General features: G+C 39.9%; 1 protein-coding gene across 1 annotated transcript in view; it reads right to left on the bottom strand.

Annotated features, from left to right (window-relative positions):
* Positions 1-11,292, bottom strand: part of mboat2a (membrane bound O-acyltransferase domain containing 2a) — a 28,670-nt gene extending 17,378 nt beyond the window's left edge. The window contains exon 1 of the mRNA XM_015004715.2: positions 11,001-11,292. Within this exon, the coding sequence (XP_014860201.2) occupies positions 11,001-11,084 (84 nt within the window). The 5' untranslated portion in view covers positions 11,085-11,292. The remainder of the gene's footprint in view (positions 1-11,000) is intronic.
* Between the last annotated feature and the right edge of the window lie 977 nt (positions 11,293-12,269).

Here is a 12,269-nt window from a genome sequence, read left to right on the forward strand (position 1 = left end):
AAATCTATAAAACTTTTCACAGAGCCGTGAGTCTGATGTGAGGTGATCCGGTAGCCCTGCTGGTGTCACGTCGTGTTTATGTTTACGTCTCTGTGTGTCAGCACAAACTGGCTCAGGGAAGATCTTTAACATCCTGTGACGCTGTTCCCGTTAACCTCACACACACGGCGACACACACCTCCCAATTCAAAGGGAAACAAACACAGATTCATGCAAACACAGAAGCATCACATTAATTAGACATTAATTGCTATGAGATGAGATTAATGGGGAGGGGAAGGAGATGCAGCCCAACGTCTGTCTGCAGGTCACATGCTGACAAATTAAAGCGGTGAAACATTTTGTTTGTCCAAGACACATAAACGCTGAGGCAAGCATGCAGAGAACATGAAGCGTAACGAGTTTGTTCTCTTTTCCCTGTGAAAATGTTCAGCAGGTGAGCAGACAAAGGAAAATTCAGAGGAAGAAAAATCCCCTTTTTATCCCTTAAATACATTTGTTTGTGCACTTGGTGTATAAAAGCTCAGTTCTTCTGCCCAGTGCTGCGTAGATATCGGTCATATCTTTGAATCCATTCAGTTTTATGAACTGTTAAATTTCCAGCTAATCAACTTCATGAGTCCACAGTGACCACAAAGCAACAAGTCCAAATGTTGGGTGGCTGAGTTTATTAACCCACACAAGGATCAGAACCACTTTGAATTTCCTGGTTAGCTTTTATTTTAATCAGCAGAGAAAGTCCTCTTTGTTTACGCAGCGCATTTAGCTACCTCCGCTAGCATCACGAAGGATTTACAGAAAGATAAAAATACTAAGTTATATCTGAGGGAAAGATGCAAAAAAACACTAAAATTAGAAAATCCGTTATTTTAGACATGAATTTATTGCATGTTGCGATGACATCATTGTTTTGCTATCAAAACGCATCTTCTGCTAATGTTAGCAAACGCGTCTTGTGCTAATGTTAGCGCTGTGTGCTAGCTGTTAGCTCGCGGCAGGCTGCGCCTCATCGGCACCAAGACAAGTTGCTCTCAAACGAACATTAAAAAGAGGAAAGCAGAGCAAAGCATCGCAGTTTCACTTTACACAGATCACAAATGACTGATTTAAATGTGGTCACTTCTTAGCTCTAAGTAAAAAGAAATCTGGCACATTTGTGTTAAATAAGTTACATAATCCGGCTGAATGTCAAATTTTTGCCCATTTCTCAGAGAATGTAGGATAATGTAAAACTAAAGCTGCATGGGAACGTTTCTGCCCACCAGCCAAACATGGACAACGTTCGGCTGAGCGTAGAGTCAATCGGGGCGAAGCGGGCCCATCCCTGAACATCACAGCGCTGCTTTGTTAGCGAAGGAATGTCATGTAGGAGAGAAGAGGGAGGAACAGAGGATCGTTCAGACCAGCAGCAGCTGCCGCAGATTTCTTCACAGTTTTCTGTGTTTGGCAAAAGCTCTAGCAAAATGTCAAACTTTACATCAAGCTGATGTGTCGTCAGCTGAGGCCCTTTTCCTGCAGCTAAATCCAACTAAAATCATCTTTTCTGGCTACAGATCCACCTGCAGAGCAGCCTGATAAAGAAGCTCCATGAAATTTGGATTTTCAACGACGCTTAATGAATTTCTGCAAAAAATAATCCAGAGGACATTTTTTAATGTGCATGAAACAAACCAAAGAGGGAGAAACACATCAGAAAATGGGAAAATTTATTTCTAATAAAATGTTCAGACTAATGCTGGCCTTAAAGTTAAACACCAATCTTGGTTTCTTTCCTCACTTTTTAAAAACACAGAAATTACATAAAATATCTTAATAGTTCAATAACTTTTTCTTTGAGTTCACCTGAATTCAACTTCAGAATAAACAAAACAAGATGGCAGTTCTTTTACATCAGTCTGAACCATGGAAACACGAGGAATGCTACAGCGGAAAAAAATCTAATTTTCAAAACATTTAAATTATAAAAAAATCAATCGATAGAACTGATTTATTGTCCATCTGTAGTTCAGAAACAGGCAGCATGATGCAGTTCATATCAAGAATTAAAAATAACGGAGGATTTTAGGCGCGACACACTACACCAAATTGAGCTATGATGCTAATTAGATACATCAGGCAGTTAAGGAGTAAAATAGACAATCTTAGCTTCAATAAAATAATGCTGATTATTTTATTAATCAAAAAAGACTTTTAAACTGAGTCAAAAAGCATGAACAACCATTGCTTTTTCATCATAAGTTCTTTAAATACAGCATAATTTCGTTACTGAGATCTTAACTCATTTTGCAACATTAAATCAGTGTTACGAGTTTCATTTAAATATAACAGTCAGTGTTCATCCTGCAGCTAAACATAAACAATCTCTTTACCGTCATAAACGCTTTTATGGCCTGTTTAATGATAAAACATTTTGGTATAATAATTATTTACTCATCAATATTAACATGTAATTTATAGTAATCTAAAGTAATCGTTTGATTCAAAGTTACATAATCAAAATACATGAACATATTTTACTTTTTCTACATTTTCATGCCAGCATCACTTGTTTCCGTTCCTTCATTGTCGAGTGTCGCTAAAAAGCTTCAAACCCAAAATAAGAAATAACTTTTAAAAAATACAGAAAGGTTTTAGTTTGCAGGGAAACAAAACATGGAAAAGTTCCAGAGACATGAAAACTTGCAGCAAGCAGATGTTTTTATGGTGCAGGAAGCGATAATCCGCAGCCGGCCGTTTCCTCCTGGCAGCAGCAGCAAAAAGCTCGGTAGCAAGACAAACCGGACACCGACGAGCTGAGGGAGAAATTCAGAAGGAGGGAGGAAGTAGTAAACGCGGTGGTAGACAGAGATAAGCTTCCTCGTCATTGTGTGAAATACTGAGCGCATGTGAGGAGGAGTAAAACAGCGAAGCCGCTTTACTTATTCTGCCATCAGCTCTGCTTAGCGCCGTGCCAAACGGGCTCTTCACATGCAGCATCCATCTGCTCGTTTCTTAATCTAACCCATCAGATTTCATGTCAGAGACGGTGAGGACGTGGAGCAAGAGAGGACGGGCAGCGCAGAGACAAACAGATGGATGATGAGTCACTTTGTTCCTCTGGGCAAATCTGTCTTTGTCTGAAACATCAGGAAGAGGCCGCGCCGTTAGCCCCGCATGGCTACATGCTAACATCATGACATTCAGCTTCTCAAACATCACAGCAGTGATTTATTTATGAAAGATTCATACAACCTATAATTGGAGTCCATTTCATTCAGAGAAGCAACAAAGGGAACTTTCATGTTAAGCTTAGATTTGTTTTTAGTTTATTTATATTAATATCAAAGGTTTTGTTACCACTGGTACCAAAAAAATGGGGCAAAATGGTTCAGAAGCGTTTATTTATTTTATTAAAATAGTTAAAAAAGAGATTTATTATTTGGTGATTTCTTAAAGCTGTTTTCTAACGCTGTGGTTTGTCTTCACCACTGATTCAACGTTCTCAAACTAAAAGTTTTCAGATTTTGTTCTTGCTGCTGCGGTAACAGCTGGATGTCTTTGAAGACTTTTTGCTCTTTTAACATGTTAAATGTAGAAAGAGGGAGCAAGAAATGTCGATATTTGGATGTTGTTAGAAAGAATGTGAGCTTTTTCGCCTCGATATTTTACAAAAAAAAAACTTGGAAGGAGAAAAAGTCACCCAAGGTCAGCAAACTGCTGAGAAAACTGTGTGAAATGCTGATAATTATGCAAAAATGAACCGGCTCGCCTCCAGCCTGAGTGTCCTTTCCATTAACATGTTTGTGAACTCGCCTTGTCAAAGATTAATTAACGAGAAGCTGCAGTCTGGAGGTTCCCATGGGGCAGGAGGAGATAATCATCCTAATAAAAGGGGCCTGTTGACTGGAACCGGGCACCTTTTCAATGGGGAAGTGAGCTGAGTGCTGTGGTAAGGACTATTCAAAGCACACACACACACACACACACACACACACACACCCCCACACACACACACACACACGTTTGTGTTGCTATCTTTGTGGGGACTTTCCATTGACTTCCATTCATTTCTACAGCCTAAACCTGACCTTTACCCTTTTCCTAACCCTAACCATCACATACCTAACCCTAACCAACCAAAACTCAATTCATACCTTAGCCCTAACTCTGACCCCTGACCCAAAAACAGGGTTTCCCCTCGTGGGGACCAGGCTCCGGTCCCCACGAGGAGCGATTGGTCCCCACAACGTAGTATATGTCAGGAAAATCGTCCCCACAAGGTATTACAAACGCACACACACACACACACACACCTCTATAGACAGAGTTAGTAAACTCAGTCACCATTCCCTCCCGTCTCTGTGCAGCTCCATGTTTAGCATCGAGCCTCCGTCACTCACGCCGCTGCGTTTCTGTCTGTTTTTGTGCGCCAACACAAAGCAGGAGATGAATTTAGACCATCATTAGCATAAAATCCTCTTCTCCCCTTAGTGTTATTAAGTCAAAGCCTCCCTCCAGTTCGCCGCCACAGCTTTAGGGATTCATGCAGCTGCTGCCAGGATCAGGGCGAAGCATCAAAACACTCAATTTAAACTCAATCTGTGTCAAAAGTAGCTAAGAAAAGCAAACATGGCAAACTTTCTAAACCGTCTGAGTCTGATGAGGACAGAGCAGGAAACAGCATTCGTGTCCAGGTTAGCGGGAGAGCAGCAGAGATCATTTTTCATTGAGCAATTTAATATTTTGGCTAACTTTTAGCGCCCTTTCCTAAAATTTATCCAGATAATTCCTTAAACACCAATTTATTTGGCTGTTTTGAAAACCTTTCTGCTCACATCGGGTTCGGTTGCACCTCAAACCGGGCCCACCGGGCTTTGGTAAAGCCAAAGTTAGCTTTTCTCTCCATTAAAAAACATTAAAACAATATTATTGTGAATTCCTTCTCCTTTTAATGTACAACAATAAACTGAACAAACTACATGTTTTATTGAAACCAATATTATTATGAAATTTGCATTTATTTAACTTTTTGAGCCGATTATTTAATGTTTTGTTGGCCAGTAAATAGTTTTTGGTTTCCTTTTAAAGCTTTTATTGCGTGACCTCACACTACAATCTGTAAAATTATTTCCATTTAAGAAATAAACTCGCCATGAAAATAATTTTAAATGTCCTTCTCATCCACATCGGCTCCAACTGCAGTCAGGGGCCGGGCCAATTCATCCCAAGGACCACAAATGGCCCCCGGGCCACACTTTGAACCCCCTGCTTTACTTTAGCTTCCAGCTGAGACCAGAGAGAAGCCTGATGAGGAACGACCAGAAGAAGAAAGGCACACATGAAGCCTGCAGTGCAGCAGGCTGATCCAGGCTATTAATAGCTGAACAATCAGACGTTTCCCCACAAGGCAGCCAGCAGTGCCGGACCGGGCCGGGCCCTGCGTGCGCCCGCAGCGCGCATGTGAAGCATTTCAACTGGTCTCACCAGAGAGGTCACCCTGCTGGAGGAAAGTACAGCTGAATGACGTAAAAACGTCTATATCCTTATAAAATGATGTAAATGTTGCCTTGCAAAAGCACAGAAATAACGATAAAAGTGACAAAGTAAACAGAAACGACGCTCTTAAAAAACATTAGTAATAAGATTCTTTAGGACACCAGTCGCATACAAAACTGATTCACATCACTGCATTTAGTCATGTTTTCAAATTTGTAGATATTTATTGTAAAGCTGAAACAATTAATCGATTACTAAGACAATCGTCAACTAATAATCGATTAATCGTTAACTGGAGTATACAGACACAGAACAAATCAGGAAAAGAAAAAGAGTCCGCACTTCGTTTAGTGAATAAACTGATGATGATCTTGGAGAGTTAAGTAAAAAAAACTTGGATATTTTAGTTTTGGTGAAACTAATGTGATGCATGAAGTTAGTGTCTGCTTGGTTTGCAGCCGTAGAAACTGGAACATTTCAGGGGAAACGGGAGAGAAATGGAGGACGAGCTGTGGCACCAGAACTCGTCCACCATGATGCAGAGACAGATGTGCAAAAGCTGGTGGAAAGACTGGAGGGCGGAGCAGAAACACTGTAACTATCACAGTTATATAGGATAAATTAATTCTGGCCAGATTTAATTTTATAAAGAGCTTTTATAAAAAGTCCAGAAGTTGCATCCAGTTGGGGGACAGAAAGCAAAACTAGAGGTGTGCCGATCGATCGGCCATCGATCATAAATTATTTAAGTCTTCGAGTTGCGATGTCAGACGCTGGTTCTGCTCTCCTGTTGAACCGCTGCTAAGCTACAGGTAGTAATATCTGACAGACGGAGCTTCGCTTCTGCTCCACCTGGTAGTGACTCTCACACCGAACCTGCTTAAAGCTGCAGCATCTAAGTTAAAAAATACATTTTACATGCGTATTAAAACTTTAGTTGTCCTAACATGAGACAGATAATCTCTGAAAAAATAATCGATCTCCTCCCTGATCTGCATACCGTAATTACTCCGCTCAGTCAGAAACAGCCAATCAGAGCTAGCAGTAATCAGCTAGCTGCCATGCGATCAGGAAGTTTTCATTCAGTAACTCTGGATTGTTTATTGTAATGGATCCTGTTTTTGCCTTTGAATGTTAAGTTTTATACTTGAATTTTTTTGCCAATGTTGAGAGGTTTTATTTTGACTCTTTGCATTATTTAGCCTCTTCAGAGCCTTCATACGTTATCAGTCTGTTAAAGATAGTATTATCAATAGCAGTACAATTTGCACAATGCCTGTTTTGTTTAGTTTTCTTCTTGGAAAAAGTTATTAAAAACAAGTTTTTGTGTAAATTAAGGTGAATTCATGGTTCCTTTTTCCACATAATGTAACCGGTAGTGCTTATGATTAAAAAAATAATTATGTGATCGGTATTGGTGATCGGCCCTGATGGGTGATCGGAATCGGAATCAGCAGGAAAAAACCTGATCGGCACATCTCTAAGCAAAACCAAAGGAAGCAAAGTCTTATCCAGGATATCTGCTCAGTTTCTACAGATTTGATCAATATTTTAACCAAATTTTTAAATTTTCTTGTAAAAATCCAAACGGTTTGGTGGCCAGACTTCAGAAACCTGCAGCAGCTTCTGCCCGGCGGGACGGAGATGAATCAATCACAGGTTTAGCATCAGAGCCTCTCAGAGCTTCAGTCAATACTCCCATTGACCGCTTCCTGCAGTGGAGAAGCACTGAAGGCGAAAGAGTCTGATTAACGTCTGAACGTCTGTCTGCTGCGCCGAAGGTGAAGCGTCAATGATTTACTCTGAATGGAATGAAATTACTTATTTCTGGAAAAAATATTGATACAACTTGAACTTTTTTACATCACAGCCACCAACCTTTGGTTTTCTTATGGGATTTAAGGCCTGTGCCCAGCCAAAGTGGCAGCATCATGCTGTGAAGATGGTTGTCTTGAAACCACAAAGCTGGCTAGTGATTAGTCGTACAAGTTGAAAACCACCAGGAAATTCAAAGCTGTGCACGTCTGGGTCGGTTGCGTCAGGTTTGAAACCACAAACATGCCAACATGCGGGTCTGCTGCAGCGCTCTGCACCAGATACAACGCCAAGACAAGCTCGACACCCAGCAGCTACTTCTCTGCTGCTGAGGGCAGAAACGCTGCTGCACAGAAATCCACCAGGAACATCAAGGCTGGGTTTATGTGCAGAAATATAAAACAAATGTTCAGCACGTAGTTGGTATAGCACGTTAGCATTAGCTTCCAATAAATAACATGTAGGTACAGCATGTTAGCATTAGCTTCCAATAAATAACATGTTAGTATAGCGCTTTAGCATTAGCTTCCACCAAATAACATGTTGGTACAGCGCTTTAGCATTAGCTTCCAATAAATAACATGTTGGTATAGCACTTCAGCATTAGCAGAACTAATGATAAGTGTTTTATGTTTAGCACAGCTAACTTTTTGGCTAGCGGTGTTCACCGCTACCTGGTTTTACTGAACTGACCACCAAAGGGAGTCACACCTGAGCGTCAACCAAAGCGATGGCGTTTCCAGACTGATGGATCCGACAGCCAGGGCTAACAGTCGATTTGCCAAGATTCTGCCTCACTAAAACAGAATCAGTAAAATAAAAAAGATTAAAACCTCCTGCGATTCCTGGCACAACTAAAACAGAGGATTTAAGAGCTCACACAAGGTGAAATGATTGTTGTAAATCTGTTAAACTTATGTACACTAATCTGGTGTGATGAGCCTCATCAAACCAACACAACTTGACCCGCTAAGTGAGGCAGTTGTTCCCCGTATCTGAACCATATTTCACATTTAGACGATTAAACATTTCCTCATAAGTCCATCCCAGTGTATTTAGACCTGTTTCATGTTCCTGAGTGATTTTAGCACCTGAGCTAACTTATCGCTTCCTCCCAGGAGGAATCACACATGCTCGTCTTGTTGACTCTGAACCTTCATAAAGGTAACAGCCAGCAGCACTCAATTACACGGAGCTGAAGAATAGAAATCAATTGGCACGTAAAACTCTCAGAGGGCAGCAAATTAAAGACAAAGGGGAGAGATTCTCAGCAGACCTGGGAGCTGGAAAGGAGAGGCTAACTGAAAGCAAGACATTAGAAATAAAATTACTTTTATTCTTGTAATTCTGATTTTAAAACATGTAATTATGATTTCCTGTTGGGTTTTAATTGTTTTTTCATTCATGGCAGGAATGTGCTTCCATACAGAGCCCATTTAACATTTTAGTGTTTTTATTTTAACCTTTTGTGACCAGTAAAGAAAATTATTTGTGGTTTTCTGAATGTTTTTAGACATAAAAACTGAAAACTTCTGCATATTCAGCCTCCATGAATCACTACTGTCACAGATTCTAAACAAAAATGCACACCACACTTTTTAGATTTGTTTTTGCCAAAAAAACAAACTTTGGCATTGCATATTTAAATCTATATTTATGATAGTAAATCTAAGTGATATGTAAAAACATGATTTAGAACCGGTTTATGAACTTCCTGCCAGACACGCCCACACCAACAAAAACCCAAACCAGAAGCTTCCAGGACAAAAGGAAACGTTTGGAAAAGACCAGCTGATAAAACGGCAAAGTTTTCTCTCTTGAAGCTTTGAGTTACATCATCCAGTTTGTTGAGGGATCAAAAAGTAGCCTGGGAGGCTGACAGGAGAAGAAGAACGAAGCGTTCTGGTCCGACATGTTTGCTTTGGGTCTGAAACGCCGGCAGCCTCTGATCGGCCGACAGAGTCCCGCAAACACACGTTTAAGTACCCTGTGATAAAACTCTCTCTCTGGATCCCAGAGCCACACCCACACCAACAACACTGCTGATAAAATGTTTGCTTAGCTGGACTGGATCTGGGTTTAAACATGTCCGCCTCCTCCAGGTGTGGCTGCTGCACCGATCCTCAGATAAAACCAAAAAATTACCTGATTTTAGCAAACATGAAGCTAAAAGACAACAGATTCTGAAGGAGAGGCTTTTCTTTCTGCTAAAATGGAGTTACTCCTCTCTACTGTCACCACGTGCTTCCTGAGAGAAAGTCAACACATGGGAATGAATCGATTAATCGTGATTAATCGATTATTGTCAAATAGTTTAGTCATTAACTGGAGTATACGTATTCAAAAGAAGTCTGTTTGCTGAAAGAAGAACACAATCAGAGCAGCAATTAATTCAAAACTAAACAAGATTTAAGAAAATCTTTGTAAATCTGTTCTAAATGAAGTGATGAAGTTTTAGCTTCACTCGGTTCAAATTCTGCAAAAAAAGCACAATTTTATCTAATCATTAACTGATAATGCAAAAATTAATAATCTATAAATGATCCAGCGTTCACTAACAAAAGGCCATTTTATTGCATTTTTGCCAATTAAAAATGTAAAAAGAGGATTAAATGGTTTATTTGCATATTTTGATATATTTGAGATGCATATATATTAAGTGGTTAATTGAATAATTTGGCAGTATGTGCCAATTTTTTGTCTGATAATCGATTAAGTGTCTGAATAATTGATAGAATAATCAATTACTAAAATAATTGTTAGTTATATAGCTTCTTAATCAGATTGAGGTCCAGACTTTGACTAGGCCACTCCTTTATTTTGTTTCTGCGGAGCCATTCAGAGGTGATATCGCCCTTTGACTGAGAATAAAGTCTCAAATTGATGATTCAGTTTGAGACCCAGCCCCAGATCATCATACTGCCACCACCGTGCTCCGCTGTACATGTGTTTTCTGTCTTTGGATGCTTTAGGAGTAAAAACGCTTCTAACGAATTACTTTGAAGCACTTTCCAGACAATAAATTTCTGAGTTTTAATTTGTTGTGCTTTGCAACCACTTATGTATTGCCTTGCTGCTGAAAATGTGCTATATAAATAAAATTAGCTTTAACTTTTAGAAACGGTGTCACGTCGACAGACTGGTTCTAATGTTTCCTGATTCTAGAGGTTTGGTAGCATTCACGTGTAAGTGAAGCTACTTTCCTCTCTACTGGATTTAAATACCTAATAACTGAAATAATCATTTAAAACCATTTCTTATATTCACTCTGGATATTTTAACCTGGTATTTACATGTATTTGATTAAATAAAACTTTAAAAAGCACCATAAACACAGTGGGTTGTGTTGGTTCTGGATTAGGTTGTATATTTCCTAAGAAGGAGCCCATCAGGACCGGGTTAATAAGAACCAGACCGAGCTTTTCAGTTGTTTTGGACCTCCTCTGCTGCTCAGTAATGAATAGAAGCCATTGTGTCTCCTAGATACACACTAACCAGAATGTTTGGGTAAATTTTAACCAGCAAACACCAGTTTCTCTGCTGACCCAGTAAGGGTCCACAAAGGATATTTAGGCGATGACAGCAGATCATCTTCATCATCATCAGCACCGGGTCGCTGCGCATCAGCTGTTACAATAACATGTCGCTTGGAAAATCACGTCACGCACTCGGTCTATATATAAAGATTCAATCTGAATCTGGACTCATACCTGGTCGAGTGGGAGGTCTATGATTTCGCTGATTGGCTGTAGCAGGGTAGATCCAGTGCAGGATGCGGTGGTTTGGGTCGCCATGCTCGGGCTGTGTCAGTAAATCCTTCCCCTCCCCGGTTCGGTTCGGCTCGGTTCGCTTCGCTTCCCCCCGCCGCTGTGTTAAAGCCCCCGCCAGCCGAGCAGCACCGCTGTTTTTGCGACGAGCTGGACGGTTGTCATCCACAGCAAGGCGTCCGCCAAAGAGGAGCGACTCGAAGCGAGAGTGTGACCGCCCTCTTTCCTCTGCTTCGTCTCCGGCTGCAGGGCCGGTCCGGTCCGGGTAAAGGCCCCGAGCGGAACTTGGGCGCTCACTTCCGGTTAAGCGCTTTGACTCCCTGTTGCTGAAGCTTGCGTTATATTTTCAAGTATTTTTTTATTATTTAGAACAGGAGCAACGTGTTTTCATAAAAAGTCTTGAATATTTATAAATGATTGTCTGATTTTCATATTTTACCTGGGGAATTGGTTTCATAAGCCTTTCTGGGGCCTCAAGCAGATTTTCACTTGCCTTCCCAAACCCCTCATGCTAATATATCAGCACCAGATGCTTTATCATTCTAAAGCATAACATACCTATTATCATTAGCATTGTTTGTAATTAGCTTACATTACACCTTGTCTATTATGGCAAACAGAACAAATTGGATTTTGAAATGCAATGGTATTTTTAAGTGTGCCATATAATTTTAACTCTGAATGTAACTTCAATTGATAAGCGCTAATTTTAAACAAGTTAACAAGTTTGATATCTTCTAATTTTTCCGCATTGAGTAATGTTTAGCTTTTTCAATTTGAGCTGGAGTGCATTGAAATATGCGCTCCATGAAGATGAAGATGAAGAAGAGAGTTAGCTGCTGCTGTTTGGAAATGCTAACCCAAAGAAGAGGGTAGTGGATGCTAGACAGAGCACCAGTTTGTAACTCAGACTGTTTACGGTTAGCACTGGGATAAAATATTTTATCAATTATTTAATAAGAATGATGTTACAGCGACCTGAAGACTCTTCATTTTCACTTTAAATTTTTAATCTGTTTTGATTTTGTGTTAGCTCTTGTTTATGGCGATAGCTCTGACTATGTAGCCAGAGAAATAAAGATAACATATAAAATAAAAACCATTAAAACTATTATTAAATATGCTATATTTAATAATATAATATATTATTAAGTATTATCTACGCTGATTTTAAAAACATGAGTTTGAATCAGTTTTTCTTTACCTCTCTGG

This window comes from Poecilia mexicana, unplaced genomic scaffold (genome assembly GCF_051168715.1).
Source record: "Poecilia mexicana isolate PSO_F unplaced genomic scaffold, ASM5116871v1 scaffold_22, whole genome shotgun sequence".
NCBI classification, from domain to species: domain Eukaryota; kingdom Metazoa; phylum Chordata; class Actinopteri; order Cyprinodontiformes; family Poeciliidae; genus Poecilia; species Poecilia mexicana.